The sequence below is a fragment of the Aedes aegypti genome, chromosome 3 (assembly GCF_002204515.2).
Source record: "Aedes aegypti strain LVP_AGWG chromosome 3, AaegL5.0 Primary Assembly, whole genome shotgun sequence".
NCBI lineage: Eukaryota > Metazoa > Arthropoda > Insecta > Diptera > Culicidae > Aedes > Aedes aegypti.
In genome coordinates, this window is record NC_035109.1 from 93,925,590 (window position 1) to 93,946,151 (window position 20,562).

The following is a 20,562-nucleotide window of genomic DNA, read 5'->3' on the forward strand; positions in this document are numbered from 1 at the left end:
AGTCACCCACGGGGGCGGGAAGAAACTTGTGTTGGAAAGTGGTGTGGCTAAGTCGATCGCTAAGCATTTCTCTTAAATCTTGTTCGTCCATGCGATTTCGGTGAAAAAGTGCAAAGTGGATAATGGAATTGAAGTTATTTACCGAAATTCAGTAGTTTTATTGCATTTTTGGTGTACAATTGTACGAACCATAATAGCTTTCACAAAATTACACTTGGATAATGAATCTATGTTGCAGGTAAGTTTGAATATCCGCCATAGTGGAACATTTAAAGTTTGATACGATGAATAATAGTGCTTACGACGAAGTAGAACAAAACCTTGCCTATAGACAGCTACTGGCTGTCTTGGTAGTGTCATTCTCAAAACACACCAAACCGTTCCCATAGCGGACGTTAGACACAAGGAAGGACGTTTCAAGTAATACTGTTTCATATGGTATGCCCTCTTCAACATCTAATCCAATTTCTATCGCCGTTCCCTTACGGTACCTATCCATCTAGTATTCATTGCTTTCTTCTCCATGCTCCCTGTTACTTCGAGCAAAATAGACCGATATGCCGATAAACAAATTCAAAATATAATTATCACGGTCGATACCTTTGTATGTAATATAAACCTCTTAGTTATCAGAGGATTACCAAGTGGCTCGTTAACTTAGTTGGTGAAGCATTCGTTTAGCATACAAGAGTCGTGGGCAAGGGGTGGATCACTTGTTCGATGCACATCTAATGTACATCGATTTGCATTAAATGCATTTTTTCGATAAATTCATCAACTTAGCCCTGGACCATACCATTGTATCGTGCTATGGCAACAAGTCATTGTTTGTTTTGGAAATCTCAACATTATTTTACTCTATGCTAATTTTCTTCAACTAATAACAAATTTTATTCGTTTCAGATCTCGATCAAAATGCAAGCAAACAAATCCCCAAATTTAGATGCCTGATTAGTGCTGTTTATATACCATTGATTCATTAGGCATCTGATTTTCCATGGATTTCAATAACGATCTATAGATAATGTAAGATGTACAGTGGGGAAATGATGATTGACTGCAGTACTCCTGTGACTAGTCAGGATTAATTGGAACCCTCAAGATTTCCTTCCAGATAAACCTAGAGTCTTTGGCTTAGTGGGGACAAATAGAAATCCTTATCGATTCTTAAATCAAGGAAATCCAAATAAAACAAATGTAATACTATTTGTCATAATCAATTCTTTTATTTGTTTAGTTGTGGTCAGGGATTTCGAAGACAGGAATAGAATTATTAACCCTTATGGTTGATATTCTTCTCCTTGAAGTATATCTTGCAGAATGAATATTTCTCCATCGGAACGTTGAATCACTGCAACGTTTAGATTAAATTAAGGGACACGAGTGTAGGTAAAGGGGTTAAACAGTGTATGGGTCGTCGAATAACTAGCCGTCTCTTCAAGACCGCAACTCTCACTATAAAATTCGCTTCTGGCACTGCGTGGTTTAAGTTATAAACTGACGGAAGATAATAGTAATGGAAATTAAACTCTAAGGTCATTAGCGGATTGATGATTAAGATTATATTTATTCCACATAGGAGAGTGAAGCCCAAAATGCTAATATCCGATGCTCTAATAAATCCAGTTTACCATATCAGGCCGCAGTCCCCAAGTTTTTCCTAGGGCTTTATTGCAGACCCATAGGGCATTGGTACCCTTTCTTATGACCTTGCTCAGATGAGAGTTCCAGTTCAATTTCTTATCCAAAGTAACCCCAAGGTGTTTAACTTCTTCCGAAAATTGAATTTGAACTCCATTCAAAGAAGGCTGTATAAGCTTTACCTTTTTCCTTCTGGTAAAAGGCACGATAATAGTTTTTGAAGGGTTTACGTTTAACCCCTTTTTCCAACACCATGTTTAACGCAGTTTGCAACCGATCGGAAATCGTGTTATCAAACTTTCCACGAACCAAGATGGCCACATCATCGGCATATCCAATTACCTCAAAACCTTGATCTATTAAATTTCTAAGGAGTTCGTCTACTACAAGAGACCACAGTAAGGGCGATAGCACTCCTCCTTGAGGACATCCCTTCGTAGATCTTATAGATATTTGCGCACCTCCTAGATCATCAGAAATTGTGCGATCCTTGAGCATAGTCATAACCCATTCGATAACACTTTTATCCAAGCCCCTTGCTTCCATGGCTGAACTCATAGACAGTGTTGATAGACTCACACTCAAAATCTCAATCAATACGCTCTCCCGTGAGAGCAAACTCATTAGAGATCTGCTTCGCAAATCTCACGCTTGAGATTTTGATGCAAAATCAACTCAATCAACTCAAACCGTAAAAAATGATTCAGTCGCAAAACCCGGCAAAAACTCGTGAAACCCGAATGTTGTTGTTTACGTTAGAAAGGATTAACATAATTTTACCAGACTAACAAGAAATTATTGCCGTGTGCTGTGGAAATACGAGACAATGAGTTAAAAAGGTGAGCCAACTCATCCATGATTTTTTGACTGCTGAGTTGCATGATTGACAACTCACGCATGAAAAATCTCAAGCGTGAGTTGTGAGAAATTGAGTTTTTCACAACACTGCTCATAGAGCTATAGGATGCATTATCGAATGCTCCTTCAATATCGAGAAAAGCAACCACGGCTATTTCTTTGGCTTAAAGAGATTTCTCGATTTTATTTACCAGCGACTGCAGCGCCGTTATGGTAGATTTACCTGATTGATACGCAAATTGGTATTTACAAAGAGGCATTTCTATTAAACTTGTTGACTTGATGAAGTCATCAATTATTTTTTTCATTGTCTTTAAAAGAACAGAGGAAAGGCTTATAGGTCTAAAGGCTTATAGGTCTAAAGGCTTTTTATCCTTTCTTCCAGCTTTTGGAATGAAAACAACTCGAACCTTTTGCCATAGTTTTGGAATATATGAAAGCGCAACACTTGCTTTGAATATTTCGGTTAAGAGCGGACAAAGCGTCTCTTTTCCTTGTTGCAGTAAGCCTGGGAAAATATCATCTTTCCCGGCAGATTTGAAAGGCTGAAAAGAACTCAATGCCCATTCGACCCTCGAAGGCGTGAAGATTTCACAAACTTTCTGATAGGCATTTATCGACCATACATGTCTTGCCTCATCTGAGACCTGTTCTTCATCTGAATATGGGATCGATTCAGGGAAATGAATTGTTGATGGATTAGATAATAACAGTGCGAAAAAGATTGCATTTCGCACTATATATCAGTAGCGGTAATAGGGGCATGAGCGGCTACTGGTGCAGAGACGAAAAAAATCATGCTCACTATACTCAATTCACCGACATTTATGCCACCATCAAAGCTGCATCAAAGTAACCGCACTACCACCAATATGATTGTACCAATGAAGATGGCACAAAAGTAGATTGGCAAAACAAACAACGATGCCCGTATGTCGTTGGTGTTTTTGATTATCACAAGCAGGAGAGTGTCAGTTTTAGAAAATTGATTATCAACAAGGTTCATATTAATTTAAAAAATATGTTGCTATACGGGTAATGAACGATCCGATGCACGTAATCGAATATATTGACGCGTCTTTAGTGTGCCTCGTGCAAAAATTACAATTTCCCGAAGCGGAATGTAAAAAAGTCAAGCTAGTTAGAATGAATATCATTTTTTGTTTCCGATTATCACAAAGCGGTTGAGAAGCAGCAGGTTAAAGGGAAACTGAAAATCTTGCGCAAGCGCTTTGCCAATCTTTGTTGTGTTGTCAAGGTGAGGATAAAAACAAATAAAAATAAACGAAGATTTTAACCAGCAAGTATCAATGTAGGCGAGGGTAGATTGAGTATTTTCGTCCCTGTACTGGTGCACTGATTGTATCTTGAACAAAATTCTTGCAGGTCAGTCCTTAAAAAGTTACTATATAAACTCTGAAGTAATATCTGAAGCACTCATTGAACAAAGACCGCCGTTTACCGCTCATTCGACAGCATTCCAACATATTAAGTTCTGTCAAAAATTAATTTTTCGACGTTTTACACAACTTTGTGCTTTATTCGTAAGATAAAAACAGTTGTTTTTGTATGAAAAAAGTTGAAATGTAATGAACGTTTAATGGTACAGAATAATATGTATGGCAATGGTACAGGTTTAGGGCGCCATTCACCGTACATCCTAAGTATGGGGCTTTATTTGTATCACTAATTGAAATTTCCATAATACGGGGAAGATTCTACCCCATTACCCCGAATTCAATTTCCCCGAATGACATCAACCCGAATTCCATTACCCCGAAAGTACCATTACCCCGAATTCCATCACCCCGAATGCTATTTCTCCGAATTTACAATTATCTTGATATGATGACATTGATGACATTCCCTCATGATATTGGAATTCGGGGTTATGGGTCGTTCGGGGTTTTGGAATTTGGGGTAATGGGGTAGAATCTCGGGGAAACATTGATCAGTTTTGATGTTTCCTGAAAATTCCATGCAAACGCAAATGTTACAAGCCTCATATTCAAAAAAATTACAGGAACCCATCGCTCGTGATTAAAAACCGTATTTTATTTCAGAAGGTTTTAGGTATTCTTGACATTAACGTCCCCACTGGGGCAAAGCCTGCTTCTCAGCTTAGTGTTCTTATGAGAACTTCCACAGTTATTAACTGACAGATTTCTTTGGCTAAGTTGCCATTTTCGCATTCGTATATCTGTGGCAGGTACGATGATACACTATGCCCAGGGAAATCTAAGGAAATTTCCATTACGAAAAGATCCTGGACCGACCGGAAATCGAACCCAAACACCTTCAGCATGGTTTTGCTTTGTAGCCGCGGACTCTAACCACTCGGCTAAGGAAGGCCCATGAGATTCCTAAATCTCACAATTTTTAAGACATTCAGAGCTGTGTTTTGACGTAGGACTACGTCTTTGTTTTCTATATTGGGGTGCACTTTAAAAGTACGGAAAATGAGACATGTAACGAAATTAGGGGAGATTTTGAACGTTAATAACTCAGTTGTTTATGAACCAATTATTACGATTTTAGTATCATTCGATCAGAAATGTATCTACGCATCGTTAGTAATATATCCGATAAGTGAATTTTGTTGTTAAACTATTGAAAATTTGATAAATGTTGACCCCTTTCTTATCCAACCAATCACGTTCGAGCACTTTTCGACGGTGTCGCTTCCCACTATAAAAGCAAATGGTCCCTGCTTCTTCCCTCAGTCTTCTTTTTGCGGTCGGACTGTGAACACGACCGGGCGAGTCATTCTCGCTTTGCTTTTGCACCCGCGTCACAGTCCAATTTGTGTCGTCGGAAGAGGAAGACGCAAGATTGATTTGCGGTGGAGATGAAGATGGCTTGGGCGCTTCTCCGAGCGGCGAACTACTGCCGCTCGGAGAAGCGTCCAAGCCATCGTCATCGCCGCCGCAAATTTATCCGCGCTCCCAGATTTCGACTCGTGATCGGTGGTCCAGAAGCAAGCCCGTTAGGAACCAGAAGCCAGAAGCCCCCAGAGTTGCTGATCCGAGGAGATGCTGCTAATCGAGCGTCGGACTGGTGAAATCGCTCAAGCTTTCAAGAGTGAGCATCGTTTCCTGATTTCGACTTGTGCCCGGGGATCCAATACCCGTTGCTGTTGTGCGCCATCCACGTCACGAACCATTCAGCTGGTTCGTCGTATAAGCAAATTCCCCGTTTGACCATGGCAATCAACTGATAACATCCGTAGTGCTATTTATCTGTAACCGAATCGAGGCTAAGAAAGCCATCGGCCCTTGTCAGGGCTATAATATTTGTGGAAAAGAGTTGAAGGAATAATATTTCCAACCTTATTACATCTTATATTCCTCAATCAATCTCGCAGCTTCGTACAAAATTTAATTTGTTATGAATAATTGATAGCACGTCAATTTGAGACTATTCGTGGACGCTGCTGCAGTTCCGTCGGGGAGAGTGCTCAAAATTTCATAACGATTGTAAACTAGAGTGGAATTTCCGACAGTGTCTTTGATTTGCCATATTTTATGAGAACACTTCGATTACGAAAATGATCACATGTAACAAAATTGCGACATGTTTAGAATGCTTTTGAAAAGAAATTTCCATTGAACAATTTTCATAATTTTGGCACCATGGATCAGAAATTTACCTTCTTATTAAAGAAAACTATTGATTATCAATAGCGAACTATTGAATATTTAGTAATTGTCAACCCTTTCATTCATGTTCGACCAATTTCTCACGCATTATCATTTTTCGCAATTATCAAGTAATTCTAAGTCCAACTCATTATTGGCACATATGCATTTCCCAGATTGGTCGATTAGAAAGAGAAGAGCACGAAGGGGAGGAGCATAATCTGCTAATCTAAGGGTATATAGCATGCTCCCTTCGTTGGATTCGGTTTCATTCCGTTTCGACTTCCGAGCTGGCAAGAGCTGCTACGATCCTGCGCAGCGACGTCCGCACCTGCTGATTGAAGCTAGCGTCTGGTGATCGGTGGAAATCGCTCAAGATTTCAAGAGTGAGCATCGTTTCCAGATTTCGCCTTGTGCCCGGTGATCCACTACCCGTTGCTGTTGTGCGCCATCCACGGACCATGGAAATCAACTGATCAATCCCGCAGTGCTATTTATCTGTGACCGCATCGAGGCTAAGAAAGCCATCGGCCCTTGTCAGAGCCATCAAATTTGTGGAAAAGAGTTGAAAGAATAATATTTCCGACCTTGTTACATCTTATATTCCTCAATCAATCTCACAATTTCGTACAAAATTTAATTTGTCATGAATAATTGATGGCACGACAATTTGAGACTATTCGTGGACGCTGCTGCAGTGCCGTCGGGGTGAGTGCTCAACATTTCACAACGAATTTAAACTAGAGTGGCATATCCAACAGTGTCTTTGATTTGCCATATTTTATGGGAGCACTTCGATTATGAAAATTATCACATGTAACAAAATTGCGACATGTTTAGAATGGTTTTGAACAGAAATTCTGATTGAACAATTTTCATAATTTTGGTACCCATGGATCAAAAATGTACCTTCATATTAAAGAAAACTATTGATTATCAATAGCTAACTATAGAATATTTAGTAAATGGCAAGCATTCCAACTATTCATGTTCGATCAATTTCTCATGATAATGCATGAATAACGTTTCCAGATTTCGACTTAAGCCCGGCGATCCACAGCCCGTTGCTGTTGTGCGCCATCCAAGCCACGAAACATCCAGCTGGTTCGTCGCATAAGCAAATAGCTTGCTCAAATTTATATATTTGCGTTGGGGATTCCCCGTTTGACAATCAACTGATAACATATTGCATTAATATTCATCTGTGACAGCATCGAAGCTAAGAAAGCCATCGGCCCTTTTCAGGCCACCAAAATGTGCGTAAAAGAGTTATAGTAAGATTTCCACTTTATTTATTTCTAACATCTTATATGCCAAGCAAAGAATATTACTTCTCTTAAGCTTACGATGGGGGCCTTCCAAGAAGACATCATATATTAACAGAGGTATATTTTCTACTATATCGCGTTTTAAATTATTCTAAATGGAGAATCGTTCATCTTCATTGATAAACATGACGAACAATAGATCAAATTGCAATGTTAAACAGCACGCTCCAGAATACGAAATCATCTAGCAAGAGAGGGAGCTTACACTGCTTCTGATTGGTGCCTAATGCACAACCAATCGTCACCGGCGGGGAACCGCCTTTTCCCCTTACTGGTTTGTGATTGGTCGTTAAGTGATTGGTTCCAGTTATAAAAGCAGCTCACATAGCCTGCCATGCCTCATTCTATCTTGATCAGCGCTCCGAACAACATTTGAAGAAAATGGCTCGAGCGAAATCGAAGAGCGGATTTGCTCCTTGCAACTGCAAGCAGCAAATTGCCGCTCTTTTGGTTTCGTTCATAAACGATAAGGAAACGCCACCGAAGCTTCAGTTGAAGAAGCATCCGCCGAAGAAGCATCCGCCGAAGAAACATCCGCCGAAGAAACATCCGCCGAAGAAGCATCGACAACCACCACTGCAACAACTTTTCAAGGACCGGAAAATCCAGATCAATCGTGGTGAACTATTGGTCACTTTCCGTGTTCCGCTCACTCCTGCTCGTGTATATTATATGAACCAGGTGATTGAACGATAAAACGGCTCTTTTCAGAGCCACCAAACAAAACGGCTCTTTTCAGAGCCACCAATTAATATCAAGAGAGTTCTTAGGATAATTTTCATGTAAAAGCCCTTGGACCCACCAAACAAAACGGCTCTTTACAGAGCCACCAAATAAAACGGTTCTTTTCAGAGCCACCAATTAATATCAAGAGAGCTATTAGGATAATTGTTCATGTAAAAGCCCTTTGACCCACCAATCAAAACGGTTCTTTTCAGAGCCACCAATTAATATCAGAGTTATTTGTGTAATATTCCCTAATTTGTTTACCACATACTTGCTATAATCTCTTAATTCATCTCATAGCATCATACAATAATTGATTTATTACGAATAATTGACAATACGGCAATTTGAGGATGTTTCCGAGGACGCTGCTGCAGTGCCGTCGGGATGCAATAACAGCATAATGTTCATCTTGTACATCCCTTACCCAGACATCAGTTTCATACAGCCTATTTCCCAGATAAGAAAACGAAGAATTTGAAAGGAGGAGCATCACCTGCTATTCTAAGGGTATAAAGCATCCCTCCTTTGCTGAATTCGGTTTCATTCTGTTTTCGCTTTCGAGCTGGTAAGAGCTCCTCCAAACCGGCTCAGCTCCTCGCTACCAGAGGCAAGCTACGAGATGGCTGAAGAACATCGACCAAAGCCGCTTGTTGAAGCGCACATCGTCATCCGCACCGCAAATCTCATCGGGCGAGGAGGATTGCAACCAGTGCGCCGTCAAAGTGTGTCCGATCAGCAAGCGGCGGCAAGTTTGTACGAGATGGCTGAAGAAAATCAACCAAAGCCGCTTGTTGAAGCGCACATCGTCATCCGCACCGCAAATCTCATCGGGCGAGGAGGATTGCAACCAGTGCGCCGTCAAAGTGTGTCCGTGTTACGCAAATTCAACAATTCAATCGGCCCTTTTCAGAGCCAACAAATGTGTTTTAAAGAGTTGATTGTGTAATATTCCCTAATTTGTTCGAGATGGCTGAAGAAAATCGACCAAAGCCGCTTGTTGAAGCGCACATCGTCATCAGCACCGCAAATCTCATCGGGCGAGAAGGACGCAACCAGTGCGCCGTCAAAATCAAACTCATCATCTGTGGTGCAGTCAAGAATCAAGCCTGTTAGGCACCATTACCACTATTATTAGGCAAATCAAGCGTCCGGCTAGTGAAATTGCTCAAGATTTCAAACTTGAGCTACATTTTAAGATTTCGACTTCAGCCGTGTGGTCCAATATCTGTTGCTGATGTGTGCCATCCACACGACGAAACATTCAGCTGGTTTGTCGTATAAGCAGAGAACTTGTTCATTGCATTGCATTGAGGATTTTTCGTTTAACCATGGCAATCAACTGATAACATGCTGTAGTGCCATTTATCTATGACAGCATTCGTGCTAACAAAGCCTTTGGCTCTTTTTAGGGCCACCACATGTGCGTAATATAGTAATATAGCGTAATATAGCACGGAGTAATATTTCCGACTTAATTTATTACATTGCCAAGCAATGTATAATATTTCTCTCAAACCATAAGAACTACAAAGCGATGACTGGATCTACTACTGAATCACTACTGTTCTTTCCAATGCTACTGTATATTTCAGAGGAGGTTATTAATATAATTTCAAAATGATCATACATCCTAAAGTGAAATTTCACATTTTCATAGATAAATATGACGAATGATTAATATTTACGAAAGTTTCGAGCACTGAAAACAGTATGAAGTCAAAACGAGCAACACAATGACATCAAATTCAGTTACATAAACCATCGTGGTCCTACGTCACCAGTTCGTACAACCCCATAGGGATGTACCCTTATAGTTTTTATATAGGGGTGAGCGGGGCAATATGAGCCGCCTAAGGAAAACGGTCATATAATGCATAGCAAAACTGCAAAATCTATCGTTTAAATGCAAGTGACTTGTACTACAACATGTGTTCTGCCATGTTACGTCGATAATCAATGTTAACATTAACTAGATTTTTTTAGGAACGTTTTTGAAAACCTTGCTTATCTGCGTGTTCACTAACCATATGGGGCATTATGAGTCACCCAGCGGGGCAGTATGAGCCACCTCATTCAATTGTATGACTTTCAACAATATAGAGAACAGCTGATCATGGACTGTACAATATTAGAAAGGAAATGTTATTGAAGTCGCTTGAATTTTTTAAATCTAGCGCCGTATTTTTGATAGATACCGTAAAGTGCCCTAATTCAGCGCAGTGCCTAATTCCGCGCATTTCATACAAAATTATTTATATATGGAAATACACATTAATATTTCAGCAACTTTTAATGCTATTCGAGGCTACTTTGATTAAGGATAAGTTTGAATCACAAATAAAAGCAAATAAGGCATTTTTTCGCGGCATAAAAAAATAACCAGTGAAGGCCCGTCGGAGTAGACGTTATTTTTCTAATTTTCTTAGCGTCCGCGCTAAGACTGTAGGACAACAACAAACGCGATTTCTTTATTAAAAATGTTTTATTTTTTATGCAATATTCCATGCAACTACTTGCTACAGATATTTTTCATGGTGCTTCTATGAAATCTTATCAAATATTAGCATAATTATTGAGTTTTATTCAAAAAAGTATTGCGCGGAATTAGGCTACGTCTTTTTTCATAATGCCCTAATTCCGCGCACTGTTCTTCGCATAACAACAGACAAGTAAAACATGCTATATCTGTCTTCACATCTGTCTATTTCTCTGAAAAGTAACTTTATGCATACATACGTTTCATGTACAAACGGAATATCGGAAAACCCACTTAGGCAGCGTCCATAAATGACGTAGCATCTTTTGACAAATTTTTGACACCCCTTCCCCTTTCGTATCTTATTTTCACATACTTAATACATGGTTCGTAGCAAAATCGTAGACTCCACCCTCCCCCTAAAATGCTACGTCATTTATGGACGGTCCCTTACAGGGGAAAATACCACGTGGTTTATGCACAGCCCCAAAAAAAATAGTCTATACAAACTTAGATTTTTTTCACGAGCTCGGCTGTACGGATCTCGGTTAAAATTAGCCGAGATTCGGCATTCTGAATTAAGTGTGTACATCTGTGCGCACAAAATTTACTTAGCATAATGAACCACACATAACATTGGCAATGTATACTTGTTTATGATTCTTTTATATTATACAATCCATATAGAGTTATTGTAAAAACAACATATCGTTCACATGTTCAACAGGTCATAATTTGTAGAAGACCCCACAAATTACGACACACTCTCGGGAAATGATTCACGGAAACTTTACGATCTCTACATAATTTACGAAGCCTCCATACAAAAAGTGATAATACGGGAGAGAGGGATTGAAAATGGCCATATTTTGTGTGACGTAATTTATGGATGACCCTTAGGTTCTTCTGAGGTTTCTTTTTGCTTAAAAAAATAAGTTTCAGTTACCCGTGGCATTAGTAGATACCATTAATTGATTTGCTTAAAACCCTTTGATTCCAAGCAATAATGCGAACTGGTCCTTGTATTGTATGAACAGTGCAGTTTGCTACAAAGCAAAGCCATGCTGAAGGTGTCTGGGTTCTATTCCCGGTCGGTCCAGGATCTTTTCGTAGTGGAAATTTCCTTGACTTCCCTGGGCATGAGGTATCATCGTGCCTGCAACACGATATATACGAATGCAAAAATGGCAACTTTGACAAAGAAAGCTTCAGTTAATTACTGTGGAAGTGCTCATAAGAGCACTAAGATGAGAAGCAGGCTCTGTCCCAGTGAGGACGTTAATGCCAAGAAGAAGAAGATGGGGTTTTTTTCTCGACCGAATTGTCTAAAACTATGCAATAAGAAGCATATTTAAGCCAAATATGAGCTCAGTAGATTTCGAAAGAGTATTTCATTTCTGAACTTTCCAGTTTAGTGAATAAAATAATTAAATTGTTAGATTCTATGGGATAATTTCACAACATAAAATAGGGTGCTCATATCACCCCATCGACAGAAGAATCGACGAAAAATTCATTCAAGTTTTTTTAAGACGACGGAAATCGTGCGTATCTAGTGTATTGATCTAAAAATTTCAATTATTACGACTTTTCTTAAGATGGCCAAATTGCCTCACTTTCCCCTAGACGAAATTCACACGTACAGTGAGAGGCAAAATAAAGTGCCCACCTTACCAGTTTTCGAATTTCTCTCATTGATTTGGTTCAAATTAAAGTTAACACACCTAAATCTTTTGTGATATTTTATTTTTGATGTTCTTTTAAAGTTGCACTTACGAAATTTTGATTAAAAAAAGAATTTTACTTAAAGAAATAGAAAATCAATTTGTATTGAAAAAAAAGTAGTGACAAAAATAAGTGCCCACTTCCTTCTTGGCCCCAGAAAAGATGATTTAAGAAAAATAAAAAGCAATTTAATAGTTAATGTGTCCTCCTTTGGCCTTAAGGACTTGCTGGAGGCTCTTCGGCATGCTTTTCACCAGGTTTTGTAGGTGTTGTGGATCTAGTTCTTCCCAGGCGCGCTCCAAGGCTTCAAAATAATTATTTTTGTTGGTAACACCAGTTTTTTCAACCCTGGCATCGAGAATCGCCCACAAATTCTCGATGGGGTTGAGGTCTGGGCTTTGTGGAGGCCATTCCAGCGGTTTAATCCGACAAGACCGGAAAAAAGACTTGGTCTTCTTTCCAGTATGCTTCGGGTCGTTGTTCTAGAGAAATATGAATTTCTCTTCAAGGCCCGTCTGGATCAGCGAAACCTCCAGATTTTCCAGCAAGATGTTAATGTAGGAATCTGCCATCATTATTCCGTCGATTTTCACGAGGTTTTCTACTCCACTCCATGAAAAACACCCCCAGACCATCACATTTCCTCCTCCATGCTTCACCGTTCCTTGGATGTGGTGCTCTGCATCACACACGAGCCCGCCGCTCTCGGTTAGACAGCTCGAGCTTCAGGAGCGCCACATCCAAGGAACGGTGACGCATGGAAGTGTGATGTGATGAAATGTGATGGTCTGGGGGTGTTTTTCATGGAGTGGAGTAGGAAGCGTCGTGAAAATCGACGGAATAATGACGGCAGATTCCTACATTAACATCTTGCTGGAAAATCTGGAGGTTTCGCTGATCCAGACGGGCCTTGAAGAGAAATTCATATTTCTCTAGAACAACGACCCGAAGCATACTGGAAAGAAGACCAAGTCTTTCTTCCGGTCTTGTCGGATTAAACCGCTGGAATGGCCTCCACAAAGCCCAGACCTCAACCCCATCGAGAATTTGTGGGCGATTCTCGATGCTAGGGTTGAAAAAACTGGTGTTACCAACAAAAATAATTATTTTGAAGCCTTGGAGCGCGCCTGGGAAGAACTAGATCCACAACACCTACAAAACCTGGTGAAAAGCATGCCGAAGAGCCTCCAGCAAGTCCTTAAGGCCAAAGGAGGACACATTAACTATTAAATTGCTTTTTATTTTTCTTAAATCAACTTTTCTGGGGCCAAGAAGGAAGTGGGCACTTATTTTTGTCACTACTTTTTTTTTCAATACAAATTGATTTTCTTTTTCTTTAAGTAAAATTCTTTTTTTAATCAAAATTTCGTAAGTGCAACTTTAAAAGAACATCAAAAATAAAATATCACAAAAGATTTAGGTGTGTTAACTTTAATTTGAACCAAATCAATGAGAGAAATTCGAAAACTGGTAAGGTGGGCACTTTATTTTGCCTCTCACTGTACCAATGCCACGGTTTTGGTTATCTTTATTTCATGTGATAGATAAAAAGTTAATAAAAAAAACTGAACGTAGACTAAAAAGTTACGATTCATACAAAACTCTACGTTTTATCATACAAAAAGTGTTACGGAAGGGGAGGGGGTTGAAAATTTTCAATTTTAAGTGTTACGTAACTAATGGATGCAGCCCCTTATCAAAATTAATGTTAATTTGATTGTTTCATAAGTGCGCGGAATTAGGCATTCTTCTGCACGGAATATGGAAAAGCGTTTAAAAAATGCGCGGAATTAGGCAATTTCAACGAATGAACTATTTAAAAAAAATCACAATTGTAAATTATGAATACAGTCTAGTTTATATTTTTCCCATAATCTTGACTAGATTTGCTAGCGATCCACCCATAAAGCTTTTTTGTTGATGCAATACTAATTTTTAATTAACAATTTGAATCGTTTTATTCCTTAACTGCGCTGAATTAAGGCACTTTACGGCACATAACACATAGTAGACAGACCATGTAATTCTAGTATTAAATTGTGACACTTGGTTCAACTTATTTTCTAACGAAGTGTTCCATTTGTAATGATGCAGCAAGATGACTATGCAGTAAAAAATTATCTAGTAAATTTTAGCAATGCATTTTAATTTTCAAAACACCGTTATTATGGCTTTAATCTGGGTGGCTCATTTTGCCCCGCCTCTTCACTTTTTAAATAATATTCAGTATTATAAAAATTTTGTTTGATAGAAAATCTAATTTCGCGCACGAATTATTCAGTATTATCAGATGCTTCAATGGATTAATCAAAAACTGCCAAAATTATAAGCTTTTCATGACAGAGGAAAAATTTGTACATTTATGTGAATAGTTCGAGTGTTGAAACGAATATTCTTACGGTTTTTATTGTGGTGGCTATTTGAAGCATCCTCTTGCAGATCATAATGCCACTAGACATTAAAACACTGTTTTTGATGGTCAAATTCGGGGTGGCTCATATTGCCCCTTATGGTCATATTGCCCTCATTGCCCCTAGGCATTTGTTCTTGATAAAACCATATGCTGCCAAATGACCATTATGCTGAATAACCGTAATGCCACAAGTTATGTAATCCAGACGTTCATACTTTACCTAACTTTGATTCCAGAAAAGTTCCTCTTCCGCCTCCACATCGTTCACCAGCGCGAGATAACCATCCAACGGGAGTACCTCTCGGAGAACAAGGTCACCAAACTGTACCGCGATTCGGACAAAAGTGTCCAGCTGGAGATGCAAGCCACCATCCTGCCGAAGCTGACCGGTATCCTACACGGTCTTCACCAGCAGTACTTCTCGTTCGGTTCGGTTGCTGCCATGGCCAAACGGTGGCTCTACTCGCAGCTGATCGATCCATTCCTGTGGCCGGACGAGTGCACGGAGCTGATTGTGGCGTCACTCTACCTGAAGCAGGATCCACCCCTTCAACCGCAAGCCGGCTTCCTGAGATTCTTGGAACATTTGGCCGGTACTGACTGGAGCAAGGAACTGGTGATGTTGAACTTTAACGACGAGATATCGGACGAGAAGGTGGAAGAGCTGGAGAAGCAGTTCATCGATAAGCGGGACAGTTTTCCACCGTTGGCCATCGTGACGTCTTGCGATTCGGAGAAATATGGCTTGTTTGCCAGGCGAGCTCCTAGTCAAGAGGTTCTGAATCGGGTGGTGTTTCTGGCGAAGAACGTGGTTGCAATGATTGAAAGCAACTTCAATGCAATTCGGAACAAAGTTCATGTAGGTTTTGATGAATCGATTAGATTCGATTGATTACCATTGATTCCATTCTTTACAGATATTCTACCAACCATCCTACAAAGGGTACGACTTGATCATCCATCTCGATTCTACCATCATCCCAGCTACGGGTATAACTAGTGTGGACAACTATACCAGAGGTAAAAGGGAACTGCTGATGGAAGGAGAAACGAAGGATCCAGCGGCTGGTTTCAATCCCGTGGAGTTCTACCTACAGGAGCTGAGAGATGGATATAGGAAATTTGCAGTGTTTTTCCACGATCACTGCGGTGGTGATCGGATTGCCGTCCTCTGGAGACCGGATGCCCTCGAAGAGAAACCTTTCACGGTAATAAATATTCTGAATTTATTGTATTGACTAGCTTTATTTTCGACTTTTTGTATTTACAGACTAGTAACGTAAGTGGTCGTATACTAACTAAAGCAGAAACCCTTAAATTAAACAAGGAAGCTCTGATACGGGACTTCGAAATCATCGGTAAAGGATTAGTGCAAAAGATTGAACGAAAGTCTAACATCTAATAAAAAATGTTATCATCAATCAGTTAACAAAAGGTATGTAGCTTTAATCTATCATTCCACACGATCTTCGAAATCCCTTCGAATACCGACTATGTACAACGCAGGCGATCGCATAGGAAGTGATCTTCCCTGTCTGCACTTCTCCTCCTATCGCATTTGGAACGTAGTCTTGACAAAGTATGGCAACGTGTCTATCGGTGCCCGGTAATCGCGCAACCACCGACCGCCTTCGTACACCTGTGTTGAGTTTCCGTCCCGCCACGTCCCTTTGGGCAGGTACACGTCCCGCCTGGTGGCAAACTCCGTCAAAACCGGTGCCACCAGAATGTCCTCGCCGAGAAGGAATTCTGAAAGGGAGATCAGTTTAAACCACACCGTTAAAAAAAACTTTCAAAAGCGGCTTACCGTCGTCGATCTTCAGGGCTTCTTCATCGTCCGGATCAAGCCACCAGATGGGAGGATTCACGGGAATTCCTTCGGCAACCGTTAGGCGCATGCGTTGCAAAATGTAATCGGAGAATTCTTCATGCAGCATAGTGTACCGTTTGGCAATTGATACTGTCTGGAAATAAACATAAAAATCATTTTTTAATTGTTGTAGAATTGTTGGTTAAACTTTTCACAGGGTGTCCACCAAGTTTTCATTTTGGAATGAGCCTCTGTACGAGCCATAAAATCCTTTGTCAGGGTGTCGACTACCTGGAAAAACCTGGAAAGTCAGGGAATGCCAGGGAATTCTATTTTTGACCTAGAAAGTCAGGGAAAATCAGGGAATTTCACTTGAGGTCAGGGAAAAAATATCAATACTACAACATTAAAAGTCAGCAATAAGTTAATAATCATTATGTTCACTACCAATACGAAATATCGAAAAAATGTTCAATTAATCTCTTAAAATAGCAGTTCACCATTGAGAAAATTCTCTTATGCTTATTAGAGTAAACTGTACTTTATTGCATATATTTATACATACTTATGACACATTTGTGGTATACGTACCATGGTAAAATTATCTTGAAATTAGTTCATGCTGATAATTGTCTTCATTCAGGATAGACTTGGAATAATTTTCTTGACGACTTGTACCATGGTATATGTATCAGGTTATCTGTCCAAGCCATTATACTCAAAATTGTTTGCTTTTTAACAGTTCTCTACGAACAACTACTTCGAAATTGGTGTGGATTGTTTTAAACATATTTTGTTCTAAAGTTTCCTAGACCAACTCATCGCCTAGTTTCGCGCATTTTGCTCAAAATCTTAAAAAAGGGAATTAACTCCATCCAATCATGTCAATCTTTACAAGTTAGCTATCCAAGTGAAACTGGTGAAACTATTTAAGGTACCCCGGGGCAAGTGGGAATTTGGGGTAAGTGGGGCGTTTCGTCATAGCTCACTTAGGAAAAGTTTTTCATGGGGGTATTCTTCTAGAAAGTTGAAGATACAATGACAACGAATATACTTAGTGCTAAACATATTATTATTTTAATTACCATGTGGCTCATGTAACAGTTGTCAGTTCAGCGCCATTTTCAACTTGCATGATACATTGTGACACGTTTCACGTCTTGCATCGACTCGCAAAAAATAAATGTGTTATAAATCGAATTTCCATCAGTAAGCTACAACTTTAAGTATTATTACAAGCTGCCAACGATAAACCAATATTTTGTTTTCATTTCATATGAAATTTTCGATGGTCTGTCTTACCCCAAAATATCTTTGTACCCGGGGTAAGTGGGACCTATCAAAACAAAAACCAGAATCAAAAGTTTTCGTATACGTTTCATACATTTTTCTAGAGAGAAGCACTAAAACATTCAAACAAATGATTTTTATCAAAAAAGATCAATCTTAAATTACGTAATTGCATAAGAGGGAGATGAAAAGTGTAATTATTCTTATTTTTGTTATTATTTTTATTTATGAAATACGACTTCAAAATTGAACAAACACAAAGATGAAATTTGAAATGCATCATGAGAACGATTACATTTTATTATATGAATATAATAGAGACGAACCAGCCTTGGGCTAAAAGTCTCTCTAATAAAGAAAAAAAAAAAAAAAAAACGATTACATTTCTATTTCATTTGAACTTTATTTGTTATTTCTACCAAATTAAGTAGTGATGGAAAACTATTCCACCCCATTAAGTGATTATCTGATTAATTTCGTCAATTATTGATTGTTTATGTGCTACATTTCAATTAACAACTTATAAATAATATATTTTGAACATGTTTAATTCCTCTTTACGCTTTTATTGACGAATTTTCAGTAAATATTAAATGTGAGGTTACATACTATTAAATAAAGGTTTTCTTCCTGAAACGTTACGTATTTTATGGTTGATCCCTTACGTACATCAAATATGTACCTAAAATTAAAAATTTATGATTTATCAATCCTATTATTGTAATGGTTGACTTACTGATGTGGATTGACGCATGAAACTGGATGTGTCCCACTTGCCCCGTTTAGCGAGGTAACTGCGTCCACTGGCTGATTTTAAAACTTTCTTCCTAGGTTTTCACAATTTTGAAATTATTCGATCAGTTTAATGCACACCAGCAAATATGTTGCCAAAATGTGATTGTGTTGTTGGATTGGAAAAATATTGACATTTGAAAATTTTATTGATTAATTTGTTTGAACTATCGTTTTTTTCGTTCCCACTTGCCCCGCGGTACCTTATAGAGAAAACCCAATAAGGATTCTAGTATTTAAGTGAAGATGAATAAAAGCCGTATCTCAAAATTTCAAGAGCACAAATCTGGTGAATCAAACAATCATTTATGTACAAAAACATTTTGGTTACTCGCTGGTGGCGCTCAATCGATATTTTTTTTAGCTCTGAACGTTGTTTCGTTCTTTTGATTTTGCTCCTGATGATGGAACATTATTTCGGCTGAAGCATGGAAAAATAAATGAAAAATTTGGTCCAAAAATGCCTATGTTTCAGATATAAGGGTATGGACAGGACATTTCCTGATTTTTTTCAGGAGCTTTCTTAAAGATATGCCGAGTTTTTTCCCAATACTCAGGAAATTCTCCAGAAATTCTGAGGATTCCTCTCGAAAATCCTTGATTTTCATAATGGAATTCAAAACATCATTGAAAAGCAGAAATTTCAGGAATGTTCTATGAAAGAATCTGCTCGATAATCTATTGGCGTTTGGTGAGATTACTTGGAGATACTCATACAAAAGTTGTTAGAGGAGTACCTCGGACCATTTCTGAAGGCACGACAAATTCAAGAGGAACATCAGAAAACTTATTTTTAGCGCATTATTCAATCCTTTAATGCATTCAGTTAAGAATATTTAGATAAATCCCTCGGGGAGAAAACCTACGTAATTCATATCGGAATCCTAAAAAAATTGCTAAAACAAATTATCTGTAACGAAACATCGTTAACGATTATTGAAAGTACCCTAAGAAAAAAAAAATTAAAAAACATTTTTGGAAAAAAATTCTATGTGATTCCTGAAAAATCCTGAATTCTATGAATTCCAAATGTTATTCTTGGAGAAACTCAAGACTGAAAGAGATTCTCTAACAATTTGAAAGAATCATGGAGATGAGGAGCTTCTAGAGGAAATCCTAAAAGAGTTCACGGAGAAATATCTGGAAAAATATGTTTAAGAATTTCGATAGGAATTTGCTACACATCGATGTGGAACTCCTTGAAGCAATTCTCCAAGAATGTTCTTTGGCAATGGATAGCTTTTTACCTGGGAAAAAATGGTCAAATTTCAGCATAACTTCCTTCCACTAAAAGCATGGTGGATGATCGCAATAGTGTTGCGTATTATATAACAAAATTATAATAATGTTTAGGCAGGAAGGAGTCCAAAATTGTTGTTCGTGCCTGAAATTTGTGAAATTATATCTGAGGTAGTTCAGTAGCTGAGTACGTCTTTGTTCATACGAATTTTCAAATTTGGAAAGTAATAGATACTCAATTGCTCAGTTTTATCATCTTCTTCTTCTTTCTGGCGTTACGTCCCAACTGGGACAAAGCCTGCTTCTCAGCTTAGTGTTCTTATGAGCACTTCCACAGTTATTAACTGAGAGCTTTCTTTGCCAATTGACCATTTTTGCATGTGTATATCGTGTGGCAGGTACGAAGATACTCTATGCCCTGGGAATCGAGAAAATTTCCTTTACGAAAAGATCCTCGACCAGTGGGATTCGAACCCACGACCCTCAGCATGGTCATGCTGAATAGCTGCGCGTTTACCGCTACGGCTATCTGGGCCCCTTCAGTTTTATCATATCAACTAGAATAAGCGCTCTAGAATGTTATCTGACAGGTATATTTCAGTAAAGTTGAACTTTTCCTCAGT

General features: G+C 38.8%; 2 protein-coding genes and 1 long non-coding RNA gene across 3 annotated transcripts in view; 2 read left to right on the forward strand and 1 right to left on the reverse strand.

Annotated features, from left to right (window-relative positions):
* The window catches only part of LOC5564643 (nucleolar protein 6), a 61,626-nt gene extending 45,380 nt beyond the window's left edge, over positions 1-16,246 (forward strand). Inside the window, exons 4-6 of the mRNA XM_001648941.2 lie at positions 15,045-15,667; positions 15,726-16,016; positions 16,079-16,246. Coding sequence (XP_001648991.2) covers positions 15,045-15,667; positions 15,726-16,016; positions 16,079-16,210 — 1,046 coding nt within the window. The 3' untranslated portion in view covers positions 16,211-16,246. The remainder of the gene's footprint in view (positions 1-15,044; positions 15,668-15,725; positions 16,017-16,078) is intronic.
* LOC110679168 lies at positions 543-1,206 on the forward strand. The gene is made up of 2 exons (XR_002502277.1): positions 543-826; positions 904-1,206. It is a non-coding gene; the product is annotated as an uncharacterized LOC110679168 (long non-coding RNA).
* The window catches only part of LOC5564642 (uncharacterized family 31 glucosidase KIAA1161), a 94,189-nt gene continuing 89,664 nt past the window's right edge, over positions 16,038-20,562 (reverse strand). The window contains exons 5-6 of the mRNA XM_021853262.1: positions 16,616-16,772; positions 16,038-16,557 (exon numbers count right to left, since the gene is read on the reverse strand). Of these exons, the coding sequence (XP_021708954.1) occupies positions 16,358-16,557; positions 16,616-16,772 (357 nt within the window). The 3' untranslated portion in view covers positions 16,038-16,357. The remainder of the gene's footprint in view (positions 16,558-16,615; positions 16,773-20,562) is intronic.